The sequence below is a fragment of the Pseudorasbora parva genome, chromosome 4 (genome assembly GCF_024679245.1).
Source record: "Pseudorasbora parva isolate DD20220531a chromosome 4, ASM2467924v1, whole genome shotgun sequence".
NCBI lineage: Eukaryota > Metazoa > Chordata > Actinopteri > Cypriniformes > Gobionidae > Pseudorasbora > Pseudorasbora parva.
Window position 1 is genome coordinate 28,302,478 of NC_090175.1, and position 27,988 is coordinate 28,330,465.

General features: G+C 37.2%; 2 protein-coding genes across 2 annotated transcripts; both read left to right on the plus strand.

The window, feature by feature from the left end:
• Positions 1-1,193: 1,193 nt before the first annotated feature.
• lbx1b (ladybird homeobox 1b) lies at positions 1,194-3,206 on the plus strand. The gene is made up of 2 exons (XM_067441446.1): positions 1,194-1,739; positions 2,323-3,206. Exons 1-2 carry the CDS (start codon positions 1,427-1,429, stop codon positions 2,802-2,804), a joined length of 795 nt encoding a protein of 264 aa, XP_067297547.1. The 5' UTR covers positions 1,194-1,426; the 3' UTR covers positions 2,805-3,206.
• A 5,462-nt stretch (positions 3,207-8,668) lies between these two features.
• cenpk (centromere protein K) lies at positions 8,669-22,380 on the plus strand. The gene is made up of 10 exons (XM_067441445.1): positions 8,669-8,790; positions 9,008-9,145; positions 9,450-9,506; positions 9,626-9,689; positions 9,828-9,874; positions 9,961-10,043; positions 17,524-17,619; positions 20,853-20,988; positions 21,087-21,140; positions 21,960-22,380. Exons 1-10 carry the CDS (start codon positions 8,788-8,790, stop codon positions 22,113-22,115), a joined length of 834 nt encoding a protein of 277 aa, XP_067297546.1. The 5' UTR covers positions 8,669-8,787; the 3' UTR covers positions 22,116-22,380.
• Positions 22,381-27,988: the final 5,608 nt, after the last annotated feature.

Below are 27,988 nucleotides of genomic sequence, written 5' to 3' on the forward strand. Positions count from 1 at the left end.
AAGAACCAAAAATGGGGTTTCACAGTGATGTCAGAAGAAACATTTTTTTGGTTCCCCAAAGAACTGTTTTGTGAAAGGTTCTTTAAAGAAAAAAAATGTTCTAACCATTTTAGAGTCTAAAACCCTTTGCACTACAAAGAACATTTTGTGTAATGGAAAGGTTCTTTGGCTATGTAAGATTCTTCATGGAACCATACACCCTGCCAAAGAACCATTTAAGACCCTTTATTTTTAAGAGTGTAAACTGATCGTTTTGTTAGGTTGCGTTTATATTGGAACACTAATCTTTAAGAAGTCGAGAATCAATCAAAAGAATATATCTTTTTTTATTTTATTTTTTTATTTTATTTAATTTGTATTAACTTACCTATCTGTTTTAATTAAGAAATGACTTTTGGGAACTTGTTTAATTTATTTGACAAGATGGCATGTTTGGCAGGATCTTTTTGAAAGTTTCGACCTGAGTTCAGAACTTTCAGACTTGATCAGGATGCGCTTTATAATTTTAGCCTACATATAACGAGAAGAAGAAATTTTACGAATCAGGAAATACGATGTAGGCTAATACTTTTTTATAGCCTAATATAGGCTATATGGTAATTAGAACTCGGGACAATGCGCTCATATTAAACGGCTAACAATTACACATTTTATTCAGTATCAAATAGGCCTACAACATTAGGCTATATATTACATAATAATTATCTAATAATTAATGAATAATAATACTTCATATTGTAGGCCAATAATTAATAAGCAGCAATCGCGTATAAACTTCCGAAAATATATTGCCCACTTACAAATGTCGATTCCCTTTTTCGCAAATGTTTGAAAGAATCCATGGCTCAAAACATTTCTCCCCTTACTTTATGTAAATAATAACAAGAAGGTTGTAAACAACGTTGCACTGCAGCAAATAAATTTTTCTACATGATAAAATTATGCTAATAAATTGCTACTTGGCACGAAGGTTTTTTAATAGTTATTCACGACCTTCCGTCGGAATCAGAATGGGTAAAACAACTGTAAAATTAAACTATCAGCCGTTGACTGTTTGTTTCTTGTGCAGAATACAAACAAGAGCCACCAAACACAAACCTTCATCACTTTACACGACTCCGCCTTTCCCGTCATAGTTAATTAAGTGATCACTGAAGTCTCCTCAGCCTCCAGAACTCCTAACAGAACACAGAGCTGTCAAGGCTCATTTGCTGTCTGGTGCTGATGGTGAGAGACTAACGCTGGACGTTGCCATTGTAGCTGGGCACTCACGTGCTTCAAGATTCCTGGAAAAATATAGAAAGTAATTAGTGTAGCCTATATATTTTTTTAAACCAACATAGAAGCACTATCGCCAAAAAAATAGTTTGATAGAACTTCACTTAAACACAAGTTCTGCAACCAAAGCGGCTTTGCAAAGGCTTGGATGGCGACCACCAAAGTTGTCAAAATGCGTGAGGCTACGGAGAGCCGCGGGATGAACCCCCTGGACCACCTTCCGCCACCTGCGAGTTCCAACAAGCCCTTAACGCCCTTCAGCATCGCAGACATCCTCAGCAAACCTACTGTCAGACGTGCTCACAGGATTCACCGGCTTCCAGCATCAGAGAGACCCCGGCAGAGCATCACTATATCAAGGCAGACTCTCATCACTCAAACGTCGCCTCTGTGTGCTCTTCAGGAACTAGCAAGCAAAACGTTCAAAGGTCTCGAATTAGGAGTGCTCCAGGCAGCAGAAGGTAAGAAAAGAAAGATTTTAATTTATGTAGCCCAAACTAAAAATGATTCAAAATGTAAACAAATGCAAAACCGATTAGCCTATGGCCTGGTTTCACAGACAGGGCTTAGATTAAGTCGGGATTAGGTTTTAGTTCAATTGGGACGTTTAAAGCTGCAGACGCCAACACACTTCGTTTCAGACTGTCCAATCCAGGGGTGAAAATAGTCATATTGCTTTTATAAATATGTCTTGGAAAAAAAAAAAAAACATTACTTGTGTGCATCAGAATCTTGAGACTAAACAACGACACATTTTAAGATATGCAAGTGCAAGTGATTTTCAGTTGAAACAGCTCAAACATGCATTTTAGTCTGGGGCTTAAGCCTCGTCTGTGAAACCAGGGGATAATGCTCATTCGTTCGAGTTTTAAATGGACTTTTAATCCGTCATATCAGTTTATCAATATTAATGAGATACATAATGGAAGTTGAAATTAAATAGGCCTACATTTCTTCATTCGAAATATGTTCTATTATTAATGCAACTATAAATCTGTCAGTGTAGCCTAATGTTGCATCATGTTTTTCTTTCTTTTTTGACAGGGAGGGATGGGTCGGCTCTGTTTGGTCAAAGGGACAGTCCTAAAAAGCGCCGAAAATCTAGGACGGCCTTCACTAACCACCAGTTATATGAACTAGAGAAAAGGTTTCTCCATCAGAAATACTTGTCACCCGCCGACAGAGATCAAATTGCCCATCAGCTGGGGCTGTCAAACGCGCAAGTCATAACCTGGTTCCAGAACAGAAGGGCAAAATTAAAGCGAGACCTGGAGGAGATGAAAGCGGACGTGGAGTCGGTCAGATCCACTGGCGTGGTCCCTCTGGAAAAACTCGCTAAATTGGCTGATCTGGAGAGGTGTGCAGCTGGAGCCACGGGACACCCGGGGCCCGAGTGCTCGCCACGGCTAGGTCAGGAGTACAAGAGTGCGCACAAATTATGTCTGTCCCCCATGTCGTCTCTCTCAGACCACACAAGTCAAGACTACTCCGAGGACGAAGACGCGGAAATAGACGTTGATGTCTGATGTAAACCACAATTTAAACTCATTTAAGACTCAGACTCAGTTACAGAACGTAACAACACGCATGCATGAACATAAATTATAATGTTTTTCTGAAACTGAATTAGTAGGCCTATCATTTATAGCCAGACTATGCAAGTCTAACTCATATTTGTTCAAGTGTTTGAGCTAGCGGCTGTATAGGCCTATAATATATTGTGTATGGCTTTAATGAGTGTAATAAGAATATATTTCATAAATCAGGGCAACAAACAGAGCAATACAACCTCCTATATGAGAAGTATTTTTACAGGTGTATTTATTGCGTATATTCTTCATTTGTACACAATGGACAGAGACGCTTTTTGTAAAGTTTTGTACAGTTTACTTGCAAGATATAGTGCCTTTCCAAATGAGGGCATTAATGTGTCGTTTAATGTATTGAGTTCGAAAATAAAAAAACAACAACATTTATACCTTTTATAACGATGATGTTTTTGCCGAGTCTGTAAATCCATAACAATCGTCATATCTTTAACACTTAATGATTTCAAAACACTTATTGATGATAATATTATTATAAGCAACAATGACATTATTTTGTTGCTTTTCTTATTTTCTTTTGCATTAATTGTAAGCAATCTATTAAGTGATTATTAATAGCAGAACATAGAAGTCTGATATCTTGTTTATAAAGTTGTTATACACATCACAACCCTGATGTGACATATATATATATATATATATATATATATATATATATATATATATATATATATATATATATATATATATATATATATATATATATATTAAAACTTGAAATGTTTTCATATGTTACTTCCATCTAAACATTCTTAACAGAAAGGAAAACGAACTACGACGGCCGCGTAATCTCGCGTCATACTTTTTTTGTAATTGCTAACTGCCTTGATTCCTTTCCTCGAGAAAAAAGATGAAGAAGAAAAACATTCTTGCCCCTTTAACGCTATTGTTTTTGCTCTCTGCAGAAGAAACAGAGAGCCTTTGGCTTGCTCCACTCTCTCTTTCACTCTCCAATAGCGTGACTTGGCTTTTGACCCAACAACGTGTGTTTTTCCATTCTGGGCGAAATTTATGTGAGAAACACAAATCTGGGGCGCTGGGGAGAAAAAAGGAGAAGAAAGACACAAAAACACCAAGTTTTGGTCCAGTTTCTCCAGGGCTATATAATCCTTTTTGTTCACGGGTGAAGCTGTAATTTCCAGCGTAAAGCATGAAAGCTGAGGACAAATGAGCCATCCACCCTGATGTGACAAGTGACAATGGCGCATGGCTGGACTCCTGCGGTTCACCATACTGAAACAAGTGTGTCCAGCCACATAAAAAAGACGCGAACGTTTGGAGGCCATATGGTTTCTGAAATTTTCACACAATTTCAGACAATTTGATGGATTGCGTTAACCCCTCTTTTAAACAGTTTAACGCAGCGCGAACAAAGGCCATACATGGAGTCTCTCCTCGCGAAAGCATCTGTACCCATGAATGTCCGCTCTTTTCTTCTCGCCTTTTTAGCTTGGCGTTTTGAACAAGTCAATGAATTACAATGAAACTCTCTCTCTTTTTTGTGAGGCACTGACTTTCGGCCCCCTTTTGGTGATTTTAAATGATTTGTTAGACTTGTGTGGGGGGACTTTTTTAGTTAAAGAATACGTCCTCATTTTGTTGGAGTTTTTCATGTTCAGGAAGGCACTCGTTAAGCGTTCAAATCAAGGCCCTCGTGTCAGCTTTGCTAAAAGGGGGTCTTTTGTTTATAAAGCTTAATTCTCTCGCCTCCTTACCTAGAGCCTATTTGACTTCGAGGAGATTAATAATGCCAAAAACTGGATAATGTGCTAAAGAGCGTGTGAGCTTTAAAAACAAGACACATTGAGTACGCTGTCAGTAGCAGGTGTGTTTTGTCACTAGCATTTAGGCCAACGCCTGATTCAAACAGTAATTATTGTCGCTTAGCCAAAATAGTAGCCTATGCATTTTTGATTATGGACAAATTAATGTATGTTACTGTGGCTATAAGCACATATAAATGCTTACAACTTGTCCTAATATTTCATGGATTTTTTAAAACATGCCTTCAGGCAAATTTTATAATGGTTTCCTGATGCCTCTGTTGAATAATATTTTGTTCTCGGGCAGCAAAATGACTTGCAGGTCAAGGGGGTTGTGTAAATGTTATTGCAACTGTATTGGAAATAAAGTAAAAATAAGAAGTGTGATGTTTTTTAGGCTAATTAACCCTTTCACTATAGTTAATAATAATAATAATAATAATAATAATAATAATAATAATAATAATAAATAAATAAAAACTTTTGGGGCAGAATAGTTGGAGAAATATTATTCCACAACAGATGGACAGTAAGTTATAACTTTTACACAATAAAAATATTAATGGTTTATATAGAATATATCAATCTTTGATTAGCCTATTCATAGTTATAAAACATCTAACAATTCATAAAAATGAATTATTATAAAGCTTGATTAGGCTAATAATCAAAATTAAAACACAATATAACATGCATTTGAAATGTAGCAAAATTAAATCTAAGGACAAGTTGTAAACATTTCTATGTGCTTACTGTCACAATAACAGCTATTAATTTTTTCTTAATCAAAAAAGCATACTATTTTCAAAACAATGTAAGTGACAATAATTACTGTATCACTCAATACAACATTCTTCCAGAACTGCACCGATCTATCCAAATTATTTTTTTAGCACATTAAAGTCTGCCTTTTATGTTCTTCTTGCTCAAGAGGCATTTGCAAAATGTCCCGACATGAAGGCCATGCTTGTGTTCTTCTTATATTCTGCACTGACATGTTTTTTCCTCATAAGTCTTTGGCAGTAAATGGAGGGTTCTCTAGCTTTTATGCGAGCTCTTTTGACTTAGCCATATTTGCTACTCCACTTTAACACTTTAGGACTGTATGTGCAACTGCACAAGCTAATTCAGTTTTGTTATAGTTTCCAAAGGCTTAACTGTTTTAACACAATTTTGTAACATATCATACAAATAAGTTAAAACAGCCTGGGTTGAATAATTATAACATATCTGTATTACACAACTCAAAACATTACACTATACAGGTCCTTCTCAAAAAATGTGTAAAGTGTAAAGTATAAAGTTCATTATTTTCCATAATGTAATGATAAAAATGAAACTTTCATATATTTTAGATTCATTGCACACCAACTGAAATATTCCAGGTCTTTTATTGTATTTTTATCTAAAAAAAAAAAAGAATATTTCATCCGACCAATAAAAGAAAAGTGTTTTTAATACAAAAAAAAGTCAACCTTCAAATAATTATGTTCAGTTATGCACTCAATACTTGGTCGGGAATCGTTTTGCAGAAATGACTGCTTCAATGCGGTGTGGCATGGAGGCAATCAGCCTGTGGCACTGCTGAGGTGTTATGGAGGCCCAGAATGCTTATAGCGGCCTTAAGCTCATCCAGAATGTTGGGTCTTGCGTCTCTCAACTTTCTCTTCACAATATCCCACAGATTCTCTATGGGGTTCAGGTCAGGAGAGTTGGCAGGCCAATTGAGCACAGTAATACCATGGTCAGTAAACCATTTACCAGTGGTTTTGGCACTGTGAGCAGGTGCCAGGTCGTGCTGAAAAACCAAATCTTCATTTCCACAAAGATTTTCAGCAGATGGAATCATGAAGTGCTCCAAAATCTCCTGATAAAACTCAGTGGACCAACACCAGCAGCTGACATGGCACCCCAGACCATCACTGACTTTGGACACTTGACACTGGACTTCAGGCATTTTGGCATTTCCTTCTCCCCAGTCTTCCTCTAGACTCCGGCACCTTGATTTCCAAATGACATGCAAAATTTGCTTTCATCCGAAAAAAGTTCTTTGGACAACTGAGCAACAGCCCAGTGCTGCTTCTCTGTAGCCCAAAGTGGCTTGACCTGGGGAATGCGGCACCTGTAGCCCATTTCCTGCACACACCTGTGCACGGTGGCTCTGGATGTTTCTACTCCAGACTCAGTCCACTGCTTCCGCAGGTCCCCCAAGGTCTGGAATCGGTCCTTCTCCACAATCTTTCTGAGGGTCCGGTCACCTCTTCTCGTTGTGCAGTGTTTTTTGCCACACTTTTTCCTTCCCACAGACTTCCCACTGAGGTGCCTTGATACAGCACTCTGGGAACAGCCTATTCGTTCAGAAATTTCTTTCTGTGTCTTACCCTCTCGCTTGAGGGGGTCAATGATGGCCTTCTAGACAGCAGTCGAGTCGGCAGTCTTACCCATGATTGCGGTTTTGAGTAATAAACCAGGCTGGGAGTTTTTAAAAGCCTCAGGAATCTTTTGCAGGTGTTTAGAGTTAATTAGTTGATTCAGATGATTAGGTTAATAGCTCGTTTAGAGAACCCTTTCATGATATGCTAATTTTTTGGAATTTTAGGTTTTCATGAGCTGTATGCCAAAATCATCAGTATTAAAACAATAAAAGACCTGAAATATTTCAGTTGGTGTGCAATGAATCTAAAATATATGAAAGTCTAATTTTTATCATTATATTATGGAAAATAATGAACTTTTATCACATATGCTATTTCTTTAGAAGGACCTGTATATTGACATTATAACTAAACGGTTATAAATGAATTTAAGTATCTAGAAAAGCTTAGATTTGTACATTTTACTTTAATAATTTTCCAACACTCATAATAAATCTGAATATTAGAATGATTTCTGAAGGATCATGTGATAGACTGGATGTCACATGTGACACTGAAGACTGGAGTAATAATCCTGAAAATTTAGCTTTGCATCACAGAAATAAATGATAATTTAAAGTAGGGCCTATAATAAATTGAAAACCAAATATTTTATATTGTAATAATATATCACAATAAAAAATAAAAAATAAAAAAAAGTATTTTTGATCAAACAAATGCAGGCTTGATGAGCAGAAGAAACTTCTTTTTTTAAAAACATTACAAATAGTACTGTGTTCAAACTTTTGGCCTGTATATATATATATATATATATATATATATATATATATATATATATATATATATATATATATATATATATATATATATATATATATATATATATGTGTGTGTGTGTGTGTGTGTGTGTGTGTGTGTGCTTCCATTATTGTCATAACAAATTGCTTAACATTAGACTTTCCGAAAAATATATTATACAGGCTAAGTTGGCTACACTAGTAAACTTTTGGAAATGATTAATAAACAGGGACACCTGTGAGACTTTGCAGTAGCCCCTTAAAAAAAAAACGAAGACCAATGGATCAAGAGCGCCCATAAACGTCTGAAAGTCTTTGCACAATTTAATTAGCCTATAGATAAAATAATCAGAAAACACAAAGTGTGCTAAATTAAACTACATTTATGACTCATTCTAACAAGCTACATTCTTATATTCAATATTGGACGAAAGACTCCATAAAACTCTTTATAACCCTTATCAAAATTGAAAACTGATAGTGACACTGAGTCAACAACAATTAGAATTCTCATGTAACATGCTCACTAGGATTTATGGAATTATATTTATTAGCCTAATGTGACATCTATATCCTAGAATGTAACACAATTCTCGCTCTATCAGTCCAGGTTCTGTTATTCTGCTGCCCTCTTGTGGAGAACATTCTGGTATTGCGGTCCTGTGTGCCTGATATTTTACAGTTACTACTGGAGATGTTTGTATATAAGTCCATATTTTACATTCATGACAAATATTAATTTAAGTTATATGCAATATATACACAAACAGAAAAAAAACAGGTTAAAGCAAACAGGACCAAGCAAATATACAAAAGGAAATTATTGGCGTATAAGCAGCGCAGTTGACCCTTGACAAACATCGACAGCGTATGACGTCATGACGTTGGTACTGGCGGCATTTTTGTTTGGGGTTTGCTTTTAGTGCCAAATTTGGGTGTAGCATTCGCATACAAGAAAACACGATATATGGTGAGTACCAACACGACTGTTTAGTTTGGATTTATCACATGATATCGCCACAAAATGTTGCAGTTTATAGAACTGTTTCGCGTGACGTTATTTGAAACCGCTAACTTAGCTGCATGGCTAACGTTAACTTTTACCTTTTGTATGTATCTGACTGGAGTTCTCTTATCTGCTCTTATGGTTGTTTTTTCTTACTTGTTTGTCTTTATCACATCTGTAGACCACAGCACCATCAAAGCAAACAGAAATGGAGCAGGACAAACAGTCCTCTCAGTCTTCAGGGGACGCAGGCTGTATGGTCACTGCAAAAGCTGTGTTGTTGGAGGAGTGTGAGGAGCAGTTTGGACTGTTACAGGAGGTAAGTTAATTTGCTATGGTGTTGTTTTCAGGTTGGTGGTCAGTTGAGGTGAAATACAAAAACAAAAAAATCTTTAAAAAAATGCAACTCTTTATTAATCCCAAGGCACAGACACCAGGGTGATGCAATTTTACATCCCACTGAATGTAATGACAAAACAAGTTACATGTTTGTCAGATTTATTTCTCCCTTTTGCTATGTTATTTAGATTTTTGCTATTTGTGAATGATTTAGACAGCAGCTGCAGGGAGAAATGCAGCTGTGATGAAACTGCCTAGTTATCACAAGCATTTATATCTTCCAGCTTCAAAATGAGATAATTTTGGCAGACACAAAGGCTAATGATGATGAGTCAAATGAGGTTTGTCTTTCTCCTTTTGGTACTTTTTTTGTTTAGAAATCAATTGTGTGCAAATAAATGTTCCTTTTCTGTTGAGGCTAAACTTATTTTTACTTGTATTTTTTTTTTTTTTTGAGCAGGCAGTGAATCGCCTGCTTGCAATCACATCTGAGCTTGAACAGTGGCAGGAAATGGAACCAAAATGTAAGCTATTATCTATTGTTTTATGTACCGTTTCAAAATTAAATTTCTAAATTATTTAATAAATGCAACATTCAAGACTCCGGTAACCACACTTTTAATTACACAGTTTATGTTAAGACTTTCATTATTTTTTTCTAGTGCTGACAACAAATCCTGAAGTCTTATTAGCTGTTGGAAAAGAAGAGGTACTTAACTAATTAATTTAATAACACTCATTAATAACAAAATATAAATGCAATTAATATGCACTTTTTACACTTTTTCCTCACAGTTGCAAAGACTCAACAGTCAACTTAAAATGGTCTTGTCATGCTCACAAGCAAAGTTGGATGCCCAGAAACAGATTTTGAAAAGGTACGACAGTTTTTGTTGAAGAGCCCCAATTATGCTTTTCTTTAATGTTGCATTTCATGTAGTGTGTTACAGGGATGCCACAATTCTCAATATAATATTGAACTGCACAGTATGGCATTCACAGTTCAATATGTGTTTTTTTTCTTTTGGTTTTGCATTTAATTAATTATTTCTATTTTTAATATTTATCTTGGTTTTGTTTGTGTGTGCCTGTGAGTCTATGGGCTGATATGAGCAAATATCAAATTATGCACTAAAGTTAGGAGGTGTTGAGCCACGCTTGAAATGCTGGTGTCAATGCTGGCGTCAGAGAGATATATTTACGGAACACTATAATTATTCACAATCATGAAACACTATAATTATTCACAATCATGAAACTTTACTTAAAGGTCCCGTTCTTCGCGTGTTTTCAAAGCTTTGATTATGTTTACAGTGTGCAATATAACATGAGTTCATGTTTCACATGAAAAAAAAAACAGTATTTTTCACACAATTTACTTATCTGTACAGTGCTGTTTCCTCTGTCCAGGGCTCTACGCTAACTTTTTTCTTGAGGAGCACTTGTGCTCCTAATTAAAAAAAATTAGGAGCACAGTCAAAAATGTAGGAGCACATTCTAATCCATCAAACACATTCCAATTATAACTTTCCCATTACAGGACGATATTTGTCCTTTAATGTCCAGGGTCATTTTTACCATTATAAGAGTAATGTTTTCTAATCTTATTAAATGTATGCATCATCTGTCAATTTCTTAAATTCAACATAATTCTGACATAATATTATGATTAACATCTGAGAGTACAGCACACACACACACACACACACACACACACACACACACACACACACACACACACACACACACACACACACACACACACACAAAAGCAGAACTGGACATACAATCAAACACATATGCATTTAATGCATTAATGCATGGGTTAATGTTGTATGATTTTTTTACATATAAGTTTTTGAATTTAGAAATATGTAAAAATTAAACTTTAAAAGTTTAATATTTTAAATAAAAAATCCATACAGAGTATAAAAATGAAGTCATTCAGTCAATAGTTCAAAACACAGACTCATTTGAATCTAATTGCTTGGAGATGCGAATCAGTTCTGGCGTGGCTTTAATTTTCACAAATAGACAGTGTTGTGGCTAAAACGTTGTTACTTAATATCAACTTGTCTATTGGATTTTTGTACGAGATCAGTATCACACATGCAATCATGCCAATACTCGGAGGGATAGCAAGCTGTAACTTTTGGCGCTCTGGCGCTCATAAACAGAACCGCATGCGTCTCGCGGAAGAACATTACAGCCGGATCTACTTCTCTCTGTTTGTGGTGAGTCACGCAGATATTGTGCTAATCCGCAGCGGGAATAACTTATTTTGTGTGTACAGTGATTAAGAATAAGACAAAAACCCGGTTTGGAAAAAATCTTCATGATATACTTGCTCATTATATACATTTAGTATTTTTTTTAAACAGCATGTGTGATAAAGATTAACTCAAGGGCTTTTTAAATGTATTATTAATACATTATTGTTTGATGGCATTTATGCCCCAAGCATCAACTAATTTCTGAGCGTGTTTATGATAATCCAAATGTGGCATTTCCAGTTCATTTTGATTTGGCTGTAAATAAACAGCGCAGGGCGTCTGGTAAAGTGCGCATGGCTGCGTCGTCACACCCGTTTCACTTTGTAAACAATTTTGTTTGAAGTGTAGTCCGTCGCACACGTTTTTGCACTTCTTCTGCTGACTGAAGGCACCAAAAGCAGATGATTGCAGTAGGAAACGTAGCCTATCAGTTTCTCAGTGTTGATTCACTCAGTGTTGTAGTTTTTATTCTGATTGTATTACACATCCATTCATGAGAATAGCTCGGGTCACTCGCACCGGTGCGCCTAAATATTTTTTTCACAGTCGCACACAGTAATTTTTAGGCGTAAATGCGCCCAAAACGGGCGTTATGTAGAGCCCTGCTGTCCTAATAACGGCCTGATGATTTCCTTGTTCGATAAAGTCCCTCCTTCAGAAATACGTAACGAGTTCTGATTGGGCCAGTGCTTCCCGTGTTGTGATTGGACAGCAGCTTAGCGCACTTTGCCCGGAAAGGTCCCGCCTCTTACCATAACGGGGAGATGCAAGCACTGAATGCATGCTCTTCTCCACGTGGGAGAGCAACAAGACCACGCCCCCTATTTTGCTTGTACTTGTGGGCGGAGGGTTAGTCAACAAACGGTTCTAGTGACATCATTCCTGAAGGAAGTGCAGGGGTGTAGTCCAAACCAAGGGGGTAATCCAGCACTCGGAATGCGTTCCACCCATAGGGCTGGCCATTGCTAACCAAGCCATCACCTGCTGTTAGCATCCCATTGACTCCCATTCATTTTTGAGTCACTTTGACAGTGAATAACTTTACATCTGAGGCGTTTAAAGACTCCATTTGTCCATTGTTTATTTCTAAAGAAACACGACAATGCATAAAAGGCTCCATTACCTTGTATCTTACACTATCGCCCCGCAGAAGCTGTTTTTGTAAAAATAGGCTAACGATTGCGTCATAACCAACGCGACTCTGTCGCACAGTTGAGAAATTACCGTATAGACCTGAGGAGACGCTCGTAGGCAATCTTTTACTGTCTATGAGACAGTCGAGGGGACGTGGAGCCATAAAGTCAAGGGAGAAGAATGGGAAGAAGTCCATAGTGAGCCAAAAGCAACGGGAGAAAATATTTAAACGTGATTCAGATTTCACTTTCCACAACTACTAGAAGACCTACAGCTGTCAGACAGGTTGCTCACGTCACATCTACGTCGTCAAGCTCAGTCTGAGCCTGCGCAGTTCGCTCAGCCATCAGGAAGTGAGTGCTCCTTACTGACCTCACTTTCCGCCGTTGAAGTCAATGGGATAGCTCTCTGTCCATTTTTTTTTACTGTCTATGGTCCAAACCGGCCGTTCGCTGTAGGCTTTGAAAGGGAACTTCTGTTAAATAAAATATCTCGCTTGGCATTGAACTTTAAGCTTTATAATTTTACAGGTATTATTTATGCTCTAACAGCAACATTTCACACTAACTAAAGTTTGAAAGATGGAATCCTGAAGAACAGGACCTTTAAAACACAACTCATTTTAAGTATAGCAAAGAGTATTGCGATACATTTTTTCCCCCTTTAACCTATTTATTTTCCTGTTGCCTAAGAATAGAATAGCAAAACACAGAACTGAACGGAAATCCGTGGTTCAAAACCAAGGTTTGTATTGAACCGTGGACTAACTGTATTGTTGCATCCCTAGTGTGTTATATAGCTATTTGTGAATGTAAAAGGTCTGCAGTTTCAAAGATCAAAGTACATGATATATTGAGTTCTTGGCTGAATCCAAAATCGCCCCCTATACCCTTAAATAGGGCACTATTTGAGGGGACAGCCATTTGTAGCGGTGTCCGAAACCATAGACGTTATTGAGTGGACTCATTCAACCCCACATTGAACGAGTGTACAGCCGAAATACACTGCAGCTATCTGAATTCACTCACTTGTTTTCATTCACTCCTTCAAGTGAACTGTATTAGTGAACTAAAGTAGGGAATAGAGATTAAGGGTTAAAGGACAACTCCGGCAAATTTTTAAGTTTATCTTGATCGTTATATCTTTGTGAGTACAGTCTACAGAAAAAAGAAAAAAAAACGGATTGGTGCTTGCAGCACTGAGTTATTACAGTTAATGCCCAGAACCCAACCCCCCCCACCCCCCCCCACCCAGCTAAAACGGCAGCTTTGGGGGCATTCACGTAAAGGGTGTCTTTGTGCCTCTTAACAGACACAAAATGCAATTAAAATGTCTGTCCAACATGAACAGGTCCCTTACATGACAACGAGATGCGTTTAGCCACTTAGCCATTGTTTAAATTCACCTGTTTTAGGCGGCTAGCTGTGTCTCTCGCTGAAGTCCCGTGGGAACACAGCGGTAGCTGGAAAACCAGTCCAGTGGGGAGTAGAGGCTCTGCTCACCGGCTCGTCGGTTCTCAGTATTGAACGTGTCCGAGAGAAATAGTTTTTGATTCTGTACTGCTGATCCTTAGGAGAGGACGGGTGTTCATTCAGTTACTCGCTCGTGCTCAGTGTCAGCGGCTCGTGAGTTCATCAGATCTCTCAGCAAAACATGACTCAGTTCAGTGAACGGTTGGAGTTACAACATATAATTCAAGACATGAGTTTATTTATATTCGGAGGGACTGTCACACATGTCAGAAAGTGAGTAACTAAAGTAACGTGTGATCAGCGCTGATTTGAGACGCAAACCGTTTAGAACTATTCAGTCCGATTTGGTGAACTGGTTCGCCCGGTTCAAAAGAACCGGTTAAAAAGAATGATTAGTTCATAGCCAGGCATCACTAGAGTGATGATCCGATCGGGCTCACGAGTGAAGAAGAAATGGTTCGCGTTTGTGCCTTTCCGAATTGTAAAAATTCAAGCGAACACTTGACTAACTTACACAGACACAACACAGCCGGGCCGGTTGAAGAAAAATACCATTCCGTGGTCGAAGACGGGTGCAGCCACTGTGGAGGTAATGTAAACTTCCATTTGGAAGCACCCGGCTTGAGGAAAGATGTGCAGTAATTTAAAATAATCTCGTTGTCATGTAAGGGACCTGTTCATGTTGGACAGACATTTTAATTGCATTCTGTGTCTGTTAAAGGGTTACTTCACCGCTTTTTCATATTAAACTATGTTATTCCCTTAACTAAAACGAGTTGATACATACCTCTCTCGTCTCAGTGTGTGCACTTAATCTCTCTGACGCGCGGTGATGATCTGATAGCATTTAGCTTAGCCCACTAAGCCCAGTTCATTCACTATGGAACCAAACAGAGATCAAGTTAAGTACCAAACACCTCCATCTTTTTCCTATTTAAATACAGTTACACGAGTAGTTGAACGATCAAGTATGGTGACAAAATAAAACAATGTACTTCTCTAATCGGATTAAAAAGGAGAACTATAATGTATGGCGGATTAGCACTTCTGAGAGTACTTTGGCTCGGCGCAGTAAAAAGTCCCGGCCGAAACATCTTCCCTCACATCTCCCAAACGTCTTCCCTCACATCTCCCTATTGACAGAAATGAGAGAGTGAGGGGGAGGTGTGAGGAAAGATGTTTCGGCCGGGACTTTTTACTGCACCGAGCCGAAGTACTCTCAGAAGTGCTATTCCGCCATACATTATAGTTCTCCTTTTTATTTCGATTAGAAACGCGCCACGTTTTTTGTCACCATACTTGATTGTTCAACTACTCGTGTAACTGTATTTAAATAGGGGAAACGTGGAGGTGTTTGGTACTTCTAACTTGATCTCTGTTTGGTTCCATAGTGAATGAACTGGGCTTAGGGAGCTAAGCTAAATGCTATCAGATCGTCACTGCCCGTCAGCGAGATTAAGTGCACGCACTGAGACGAGAGAGGTGTGTATCAACTCGTTTAAGTTAAGGGAATAACATAGTTTAATATGAAAAGTCAGTGAAGTATCCCTTTAAGAGGCACAAAGTCACCGTTTACGTTATGCCCCGAAAGCTGCCGTTTTAGCTGAGGGGGGGCTCTGGGCATTAACTGTAATAACTCCGCGTTGCAAGCACCAATCCGGTTCGTTTTTTTTTCTTTTATAGACTGTACTCACAAAGATATAACGATCAAGATAAACTTAAAAATTCGCCGGTTGCCGTCTGCCTTTGTTTACATCCTTGCTACAGCATAAAAATAATGATAGAAACTATTCATGGAGAAAACATCAACAAAGAATAAAACCTACCTGCAGGTTGTGGCCCATAAACTCGAACAGCAAATAACACACTAACTAAAGTTAAAATTTTTAAAATCATATTCAACCACCCCTTTAAAAAATTATACATAATAGGTTGAATTAGATTTAAGTTTTAGTAATTCGTTTTTTAATGTCTATACAGGGCTCGAAATTAACTTTTTTATTTGGTAGTACTGGTGCTCCCAACTTCAATAAGTTAGGAGCACCAGCAGAAATCTAGGAGCACCACAACTAAAATGTTTATACATTTATGTTTAAAGGGTTAGTTCACCCAAAAATGAAAATTCTGTCAATAATTACTTACCCGAATTATGTTCGACACCCGTAAGACACCATTAACACCAATGTCATTTCCTCTCTCAAGACCCATAAAGGGCAGTAAAGACGTCGTTACAAAGCCCATCTCACTACAGTGGTTCTAGAATAATTTTATGAAATGGCGAGAATAGTTTTTTTGCGCAAAAAAACCCTAAATAACGACTTGTATTGGCCGATTTCAAAACAACACTTCGGACGTTATGAAACTGTATTGATTCATGATTCGGATCGCCAATGTCACGTGCATGTCATTCGGAAATCAAGGTGCCAGAGTCTGGAGGAAGACTGGGGAGAAGGAAATGCCAAAATGCCTGAAGTCCAGTGTCACGTACCCACAGTCAATGATGGTCTGGGGTGCCATGTCATCTGCTGCTGTTGGTCCACTGTGTTTTATCAAGGGCCAATGCAGCTAGCTATCAGGAGATTTTGGAGCACTTCATGCTTCCATCTGCTGAAAAGCTTTGTGGAGATGAAGATTTGGTTTTTCAGCACGACCTGGCACCTGCTCAGAGTGCCAAAACCCCTGGTAAATGGTTTACTGACCATGGCATTACTGTGCTCAATTGGCCTGCCAACTCTCCTGACCTGAACCCCATAGAGAATCTGTGGGATATTGTGAAGAGAAATTTGAGAGACGCAAGACCCAACACTCTGGATGAGCTTAAGGCCGCTATCGAAGCATCCTGGGCCTCCATAACACCTCAGCAGTGCCACAGGCTGATTGCCTCCATGCCACGCCGCATTGAAGCAGTCATTTCTGCAAAAGGATTCCCGACCAAATATTGAGTGCATAACTGGACATAATTATTTGAAGGTTGAATTTTTTTGTATTAAAAACACTTTTCTTTTATTGGTCGGATGAAATATGCTAATTTTTTGAGATCGGAATTTTGGGTTTTCATGAGCTGTATGCCAAAATCATCAGTGTTAAAACAATAAAAGACCTGAAATATTTCAGTTGGTGTGCAATGAATCTAATATATATGAAAGTTTAATTTTTATCATTACATTATGGAAAATAATGAACTTTATCACAATATGCTAATTTTTTGAGAAGGACCTGTGTATAGCCTGAGGGAGCAGCTCTTAATATAAACAGGAAAAAAATTATATGCATTCGTAACAAAAAGAAAAATAATTTATAAGGAAAAAAAGGTAGGCTAATATAACATGATATGAGGGGAGAATCCAGTCATTATTATGCTTAAATTTACTTTTAAATGGGTCTGAATTTTTTTTCTTCTGTGAAGCAATCTTGATTGATATCACAATTGATGAATAATACAACGTGTATATAAACTCTGATTAAAAATGTTTTTTCAGGGAGCAGACGTGGCAAGCAGAGAAGAAAGAAGCATTGAATGCAGTGTCGGAGAAACTCACCAGATTACAGCATGAAAACGAGAAATCAGAGCACAGGTTTTTATAATGCTGGGATTAAAACACATTTTTACATCTGCTTAAAGGGATTTTACCAAGAATGAAAAGTTTACTCGCCCTCATGCCATCCCAAACCTTTGAAAAACAAAAGGAGAATTATTTTTAGCATTTGTTTATTCATTTTGTTACAGTGCATGTGAGAACTAATAGTACTTGTTTATAGAGGAATATACTGTATATCTATACACACACTCCCAGAAAAATTAGCATACACCAACCAGAGCAGGAGAGAGCATGTCATCCGGGTAACGCAGTCACCAAATAATTTTTTTTTTTGGTTTTTAGGGGAAAGATAACCATGTTTAGCATCCAAAAGAACCCAGAGTTAAGGGAACAGTGGATGCAGTTTGTTTTTCAAGTGTGTTCTTGTCATTTTCGATGACAAATGTTTTATAAGCAAGGCCCGTTGGATTTGCAGGTTGTTGCAGGAGATGAGTAAAATGCGTCAAATGTCTGTGTTTTGTTGGCATAAGTGCATATAATGTAAACAACACAAATATATAGTGAATCAAAGTTATTGCGATGCAGTGGCGTAATTTTGTTTTAGAAAGTGGGTGAGTGGGGGTTGTTTAATGTCATGTTCAATTCTTAAAGTTACATCGCCTAACTATAGTATAATACAATATTGTCAGTAGGGGTGTGCAATATTGACAAAAAATATGATCTCTATTTTCTGGGATTTTCTCTCTAACGATAATTAGACAATATTTTGCTGAGCGTGTTATTGTGTGGTATCTTAGTGCTGCTAATCAGCAGATTCCTAAAGTTTTTGAGTATTCTTGATATTCTGTGTGGTGGTCAGTTCACCGCAGTGACAGAAATCATCTTTTCCAAAAAGTTTAACTATATTTTTTCCTTTTATGAGCCTTTTCTAACACAGAAGTGGCATTTACACAGACTGTTTAATGAGCTCAGAGGTGAAAATGAACCAATACTGATATTTGAAATTATTTAAAACATAAAAAGATACTTTAAAACCACCAGTAGGCAGCAGCAAGTCACTGTTAATGAGTGAGTCATTGAGATTCAAACGATTCATTCAGGAACAAATGATTTGATTATCTTAAGCAGAGTCCTGCACGGTTCCGATTTTGTAAATCCGCACCCGTCCGTACCTGTGGTGCGTTAAACTGCATCCGACCTGATTTTCTGACATGGAGCACTAATTAAAATCTGCACCTGACCCGTTTAAAATTCTTGTCCCCAAGCAACACCCAACCTGCACCCAAAATAAAAACATATAACATTATATAGGCCTACACATTTATTGCCAGGTCATACAAAAGTAATTACAGCACCTCGCCACATCTTTAAAATTCGAACACATTATTTTCAATGAGTGTACGCACACCAGCAGTCGCATTCGGTGCTTGTCCGCGGCGACTCAGGAAGTTGTTCAAAAGCCTGCCACGCCACAGAGCGTCAATGTACTGATTTCACCCTGTGCTACAAAATGCGCACATCGTGCAGCTTTTCTGTCAGAAGTGTATTCAAAACTGAGCTTGCGCGTAGGCCTATACAATGTGCACATCCGGCGCTGAGCTTTGAGTCCGGTATGTTACCCCCTTGAAGCCTTGTGTGATTTTTTTTTTTGAAAGTGAGAGAATCCTGGGAGGGCACACGGCGGCACGAGCACAAATAACCTGCTATTGTTTTTAAATTATTTAATTAACTTGAAATACAGGCCTGTTCCTAAGATATTGTTCCTAAAATTATGCATGTATTTTTTTTAAACAGGTTTTTTTAAACCCGTGTTAGACCCGTGTTTCCGCCTTGTCCGACCCGACCCCGTATCCGACAGTTGGATGTTTTTCACCCGTTTTAGCTAAATTTGCGGGTCGATCCTTTGGGGGTACCAAAACCCGTGCAGGACTCTGATCTTAATCTATCTTAGTCACTGAATCATTGATTCAACTGATTCGTTTTAGAAAGCTGATTCATTCAGTAAGGAAACACTGAGTTGCTCAGAGAGCTGTGATTAGAGTGCTGTGACTTTGTTTTGAGCTATTCACGTTGGCGAAATAGTAAAGTAGTAAAAATGGGCAATATGGTGTCTAAAATGTATGTCACGTAATATTACATTCTTGTTTAGTAAACTTGTAAAAAATAAATATAACATGTATGATATAAATATAGACTTGCGCAGAAAAAGTGTGCATCCTCACTCGTCTAATCTTCAAGACCACATCACGTAGTGTATTCACACACACTGGGTACTCAATGTCAGATCGCACATTGTTATAACAACAATTGCGATAATATTGCAGACGATATGTATCGAACACCCATAACTGTCAGTCCCGAGATTTCAAGGGTTAGTTCACCAAAAAATGGAATTGATGTGATTAATGACTCAACCTAATGTCATTCCACACCTCTAAGGCCTCCGTTCATCTTCGGAACACATTTTTAGATATTTTATGTTTAGTCTGAGAGTAGTCTCTACTTTGTGACATCTCTTGAAGCATCGAAAATGAATCATGAATCAATACGTTGATTCATAACCGTTCAAATCTTTATTTGAGGATTGAAAACAAACACGGAAGAGAAGACAATGCTGAATAAAGATGTAGTTTTTGTTATTTTTGGACCAAAATGTATTTTCGATGCTTCAAGAGATTCTAATTAACTAACTAATGTCACATATGAACTACTTTGAATATATTTTTATTCCCTTTCTGGACATAAACAGTATAGTGTGCATACACTTGCATACGCTCTCGGACTAAATATAAAATATCTTAAACTGTGTTCTGAAAATGGTCTTACAAGTCAAGCGAAGGTCTTATGGGTGTGGAACGATATTAGGGTGAGTCATTAATGACATAAATTTCATTTTTGGGTGAATTAACTCTTTAAGGTCCAGTGGTAGAGCCTTTGTCCGGCAAGTGTCTGAGGTTTGGTTCTGGGTTTGAATCCACCACGTATAGTTTTTTTTCTTTCGGAACGAACCGAGAGTCTATATGATGCGATGACGTGTGTGTGTGTCTTTAGCGCCACGCATGGAACGCCTCATGTTGCTCGCCTTTTTTCAGAAAGAGTCGGTACAGCTTATCTCTCTTTTGTAAATCTAATAAAACTAAATACTTTATAGATATGAAGGATGCTACTACTCTGTAGGTACTCATGATTAAAATGAGATTGGCTGAAACTGTGTGTGTTAGCTCACTTTAACAGTCCCATCTTATTTTTTCCCCCACATTCTTTTGCAGTATTTTGCAGGATATGAAGAGAAAAATTAACAATCTAAAGGACTATCATAGCATTCTCATGGAAATGCTGAGCGACATGTTAGCTGAGCACTTCCCACTTCCTGATCCCCTAGGAAACAGCACAAAGAAAAAAAGAGTAGGTGGCATCTTCACCCTCACAATCAGATCAGAGAATATTGGATTTGGATTTTTTTTTAGGCTGTTGTATATGAATATTGGATTTGGATTTTTCAGGCTGCTGCATATGATGGCGAGATTAACCTGATTTCACTGAGTGAGATTATCGAGGTATGTTAAAATACCCATCACAATAATCTTTACCCTATGTTTGTAATCTTCTTAAAATAGAATTTATTAAATTAATAGAATGGAAATTAACTTGTTTCTTGACACAGAGTGTTTAAAAGGTACAATAAGTGATTTCTGAGAACACTGTTGATTTTGGAAATCATCAACCCAAACAAACACCCTTCCCTTCATTGCTCTGCTCCCAAAATACACAGACGCAATGCAAGAGTGAATGTCTCTCTGTCATATCTGAAGTGAAGTAAATAATATTTTATGAAAAAGGTGATGACGAATGAGGGCAAGGAAAAAAATAAAATAAATAAACATACAGAACACCAGTTGTTTGTTAGTTGCCAGCAGCAAATCAGCTCCAGACAAACAATAATTCTCAAACTGTCCTTTTACTATAGCTAACGTTACAACAACAGCATATATTTCAATGCTACTCTTGGGTGGAGCAGAAACAACGCAACATCTTCATCCATTTTCAGGCCTTCCAGCTTAGGTCTCTCCAGTGCTAGAAAGCTTTTCTAATATTATCTTGGGTCCTAAAGCTCTTTCCTGATCATAACCCTTCTTTTCCCAGTTATATTCCTCTGACATTTTCTCTTTTGGAATGTCTCTTAAGCATCTCTTTCTTTAGTCTTTCATTAAATCTCCCTCTTGCTCACTCTCTCTCCTCCCCCATTATGCTTCAAGTTTGTTGTGCTGCTCAGTCTGATCCATTTTTTAGCAAGGTTTCTAAGAAATGGCATACTGTACTTTTAATGTATTAACCCTCATTTAACACATTTAATTATGCACATTTATTTATTGCAGAGATTGACCAATAAAACTTTAGAAACTCCACATGACCCTTATGTGACAACTGATGACACTTTCTGGCCGCCGTACACAGAGATGCTTCTTCGCAATGGAATTGCAATACGACATCCGGAAGATTGCAATAAAATCCGTCTGGAATTTTTTGTTTAAATCTAATGAGCACTTCACTGAATCTAATTTAAAAATTAGATTTGTTTGTCTATAGTTAATTGTAAATGTCTGTTTTTACTTAATCTGCTAAATATTTGCCATTATGGTATCACCTTGCAGTTGATACTGTTTTTTGTTTGTTTATTACAAGTCATGTCCACTGCCTGCTTCTTTCCTGTATATTTGTGCTTGTGCTTTTTTACTTTGTATACATTTGTCAAAATGTCAAAAATGAACACTTCATTAAAACCAACCTAAACATTTACTTTGACTTTTAGTTGACTCCAATGCGCATTCAATATGTCACTTTGGGAAATTTTCATGGTTTGTCCCAAAACAAAACTTGTATGGTCACTGAAAAATCTCTATCATTAGCTGTGTTGAAGATGTTGTATATATCTCTTTTATATGTATCTTTCTTTTTCTTTGTGTCTGCGTACAATTTACAGAAATCGGCTTTCAAAAATACACCTTTTTTAAAATGTAATAAATGTGAAATATTAAAGTTTATAAGTAATAAGTTCCTATTTTGTTTAAAAAGTTTTTTTGTTAATAGTGCAGTAATTGTTTTCTGTACTGGTTAATATTGAATCAATACAAACATTGTGGTCTTAATTTAAAGGGTTAGTTCACCCAAAAAATGAAAATTCTGTCATTACTCACCCTCATGCCATTCCAGACCCAGCAAATGAAGATATTTTTGTTAAAAAAATAGGTCAAGCTTCCAAACTGCTGACATCACGTGACTTTGACGATCCGAACCGCTAATGCGATGCACTTCAAAACGGCTCGAAACACGAAGCAGAAGCAGTGCATTTAGTTTTTTCCTGAGCACAAAAACTATTCTTGACGCTTCATAAAGTTACTGTGGAACCACTGTAGTGACTTGAGATGGTCTTGAGAGAGGAAATGACATTGTTGGCAATGGAGGCTTTTCTGAGCCATCGGATTTCAACAATCTTCCTTTGTGTTCCGAAGGTGAATGGAGGTCTTACAGGTGATGAACCACATGACGGTGAGTAATTAATGACAATTTAAATTTTGGGGTAAAAACCCTAAGTAGCTAATTAATGACAGAATTTTCATTTTTTTGGGTGAACACAACATTTAACGTTACAGTAATAACGTTATACAGATTTTAATAACTAAGTTATGATTTGACGACAGGAACTGAACAAGCCTACAATATTCAACACACCATCCCATAAAGCGTACATTCATAGTTTTACAGTAATCCGCCTTGTAACAGCTGACACAGTTGCTGGTGATTGTTAAAATTAACTTAACAATCAAAAATATAGTGTACAATTAGAAATATTGAATGGAGCAAAAACTAGCTTCGAGACAATTAGCGCCAAGGTATATATGTACTGCCATGTCTTTTCACCAGAGGGCGTAAGCTAATTACTTTTTCCACTGTCGGTCTGTTGCCCTTTTTACCGATTGAAAATTCGAATGTAGGCCTAACGTTAGTCGTTAAGAAGTAGCTACAGTTTGCCACATTTATGTAGGCCTAATTGTTAATCTTGGTATTCGGAAACAACATTACACTCAGTGTTGCCAAGTCCGCGGTTTTCCCGCGGAATTGGGCTACGGCAACCTCCCGCGATCTCTCTTGAAGCCAATACGGAAGTAATGTAAACTGTAATTCCTCAACTGGCCACTAGGGACAGGCTCCAGAAGGGAGCAGAATCTCATTGAGCCCCATGTTAAAATTCTCAACTTTAAAGCAGAAAAAAACATGTTTACAGCCTGGTACAAATTGTGTTTTTGGCTTATATGGCTAATTTTGATCTTCATGACAACTCTGAGGGGGGTGAATTTTTTTATAACTCATTCGTTTACGTTATATAAAGCCTTAAGGTTCTGCATAATTAAGGGCGTGGTTACAAGTGGATAGCCATTTATCCGCCGTCTATAGTTATTGCGTCACCTCAGCTCCGCGCACATCCCGCCTTTTTGCCCATTTTCTGTTATCCGGGAGTGACACGCGTTGACTCGCTCACAAGATGGCAACGCCCAGCTCGACCCTACTTTAAGCTTCAGAACGGCTTATCGGAATCCTATGGGTGACGTCACGGACACTACGTCCATATTTTTTTACAGTCTATGCTTTTAACCACTTGCCGCGGGTTGATTTTTTATTCCGCGGGTTAAAGGTTTAACATATTGCATCCGTTATATTTAGCTGAAATGGTTGTGATGAAATAAATATTTTACTTTAGCCAATTCATATTCCATCAATGATAACAAGGATTCTAGGATGATGACATAAGCAATATCGTATCAGCATAACTGTGCTGATAAGCGCACACTTTGTGAGGTACGGTGGCACTGCTGGGCTTGTTCGCTAATGTGTGTGTGTGCTGCGGCGCGCTGCGCGCGCACCGGCTGTTTTCGTTTCCATGGTAAGCGAATGCGTGCTCTCCAGGGTTGTTGCTGGTAAAGAATAATTTAAAAAATAAATGTCATACACAGAAGAATTTTCTGTAAATTAACATTTAATGAGGAATATCTTGCAATGTTTATTTTACATTATTTTTAATTTGAAATGAATTTCACAAGTTTGTGGTTCACTTCCACTGGAGTTGTAATTCTGCATTTTCCCGCCCGCATCCATTACGTTTTTAAGCTCATCAGCTCATCATTACGTTCATCAGCTGTCAATCTTAAGGTAAGATGATTTTATTTATGAAAATAGACTGTTTATAATTACTTATACAGTTACTTACTTATACTTATACAATTATCTTTTAGTATAAATGGTGTGTAGTGCATAACACTACCATACAATGTGTATTGGAGTGTTATATTTAGATTTTTTTGGTATTGGGCTACTTTTGGGCTATTTTTGATTGGCCATTGGGCTGGTTTTGTTGCGAAAACCTGGCAACCCTGATTACACTGGACAGTATAGGCTACAGACTGTCGGCGACACCTCAATAAAAAATGAACGAGCTAACGTTAACTTACTTGACTCGTAGCCATATTGTCCTTCTGATATCTAGCCTAGGCCTACTCGTTAGTTTAAAGAATTCTCAATGCTATAAAGAAATGGTTCAAAAGGATCAACAGTGCGGAAAAGTGTGACATAGCCTATAGTAGCCTACTAAACTTCAACAAATGTAAGAGCACAGGGTCTCTATAAACTACAACCTGTCTGACACGAATGATAAACGAGCTGTTTAGGGTCAATAACGAACATTCCTTTGAGCAATTCGTAAAGATTTCCCGAGACTGGCAGTCACCTGACATTCATCGCATTACAGTTTCTGAAAGTTAACATTACAAACTGACAAACAGGGCTCTACATAACGCCCATTTTGGGCGCATTTACGCCTAAAAATTACTGCGTGCGACTGTGAAAAAATATTTAGGCGCACCGGTGCGAGTGACCCGATCGATTCTCATGAATGGATGTGTACAATCGGAATAAAAACTACAACACTGACTGAATCAACACTGAGAAACTGTTAGACTATGTTTCCTACTGCAATCAACTGCTTTTCATGCCTTCAGTCAGCACTCAGCAGAAGAAGTGCAAAAACGTGTGCGACGGACTACACTTCAAACAACGATTGTTTACAACGATTGAATTGAAACATGTGTGACGAGTCTGACGACGCAGCCATGCGCACTTTACCAGACGCTTCACGCTGTTTATCAGCCAAATCAAAATTAACTGGAAATACCACGTTTGGATTATCATAAACAAGCCCAGAAATTAGTGGATGCTTGGGGCATAAATGCCATCAAACAATAATGTATTAATAATACATTTAAAAAGCCCTTGAGTTAATCTTTATCACACATGCTGTTTAAAAAAAATACTAAATGTATATAATGAGCGAGTATATCATGAAGATTTTTTTCCAAACCGGGTTTTTGTCTTATTCTGAATCCCTGTAACGTTACACACAAAATAAATTATTCCCGCTGCGGATTAGCACAATATCTGCGTGACTCACCACAAACAGAGAGAAGTAGATCCGGCTATAATGTTCCCCCGCGAGACGCATGCGGTTCTGTTTATGAAGCGCCAGAGCGCCAAAAGTTACAACTTGCTATTGCTCAGAGTATTGGCATGATTGCATGTGTGATACTGATCTCGTACAAAAATCTAATAGACAAGTTGATATTAAGTAACAACGTTTTAGCCACAACACTGTCTATTTGTGAAAATCAAAGCCTCACCAGAACTGATTCGCATCTCCAAGCGATTCGATTCAAATGAATCTTGTGTTTTGAACTATTGACTGAATGACTTGCCGCCACCTACTGGCGGTTTTTATTTTCATATTTATACTTTGCATGGACTTTTTTTATTTAAAATATTAAACTTTTAAAGTTTAATTTGTACATATTTCTAAATTCAAAAACTTATATGTAAAACATTCATACAACATTAACCCATGCATTAAAGCATAGGTGTATGATAGTATGAAGTCCAGTTCTGCTTTTTGTGTGTATTTGTGCTGTACTCTCAGAAGTTAATGATAATATAATGTCAGAATTATGTTGAATTTAAGAAATTGACAGATGATGCATACATTTAATAAGATTAGAAAACATTGCTCTTATAATGGTAAAAATGACCCTGGACATTAAAGGACAAATATCGTCCTGTAATGGGAAAGATATAATTGGAATGAGGTTTGATGGATTAGAATGTGCTCCTAAATTTTTGACTGTGCTCCTAAAAATTTTTTATTAGGAGCACAAGTGCTCCTCAAGAAAAAAGTTAGCGTAGAGCCCTGACAAAGTGGAGACACAATACACTACATTACATCTACTATGCTATCTATGAGTGAATGATTTATATGTTAACACGCATCGTGTGAAGTGCTTAAAATGACCAATTAAACAAGAATTTAAACGTGCATTATTTTGTTAAATTATTTGAAGTTTATGACATTTGTTAGGTTTTTATTGACATTGCATAATGATTGTATATTATCTCATATCCATTTAAATTTAACTAGTGATTCAATTAAGCATTATATGTTTCTTAATGATTTAACATTGTAGATTTAAAAAAGTGCTTGATCATATGAATTTAATGTTAAATGACGTTTAAGCATTTCAATTTAGATTAATTTAAATAATGATCTGCTATCGTTATGTAACATTTAATAAGTTCATAGTAAACATTAACAAGCCACTATTTCTAGCTCTGTTAATAAATACTGTATTAACTAATGATCTGTTTAGCAATGCTTGTTAATGATTTATTAAGTTATTATAAAGCCTGTGAAACCAGGCCTTATATTCTAATCTAGACTGGTTCTAATCATTCTCAGTTCTATTTATACAAATTGCTGCATCATGTTCAGTTCCTACATCATGTTAAAAAAATCAATGCATGCGATATCAATGTCAAACCTGGCCCAAGGCATTGACTCGCTGTTTTTGAATCTGAGTGCATGTGCAGACATTCCACAACTTTGACAGTCTTTTGGAGTTGATATATATGGGAACTAAAAAAGTAAATAAAAATAAGAGCTATAAAAGATTCTTCAAAAATTCTTCTTTCGTTTCCATGAGAGAGAAAAAAAGAAGAAGTTTGGAACAACATGAGAGTGAACAATTATTTAAGCTATTGCTTAATAATGAATATGGGTCTTATATCTTAAATCTTAAAAAAATTCATTTAAAAAACAAATGTAACCACACTATGGTAGATGTTTAAACTGCATGAAGCTATTTTATGACCCTGGACATGAAGAGGTTATCATATAGCCTAACCCCTACTGTACACATACACACATACTGTATTTACAGTATAAATACATATGTATAAACATGCACATACCACTGTTTATGTAAATCATGAACTATAAAAATTGCATGCATATTGTATTTATCTCAGTGCC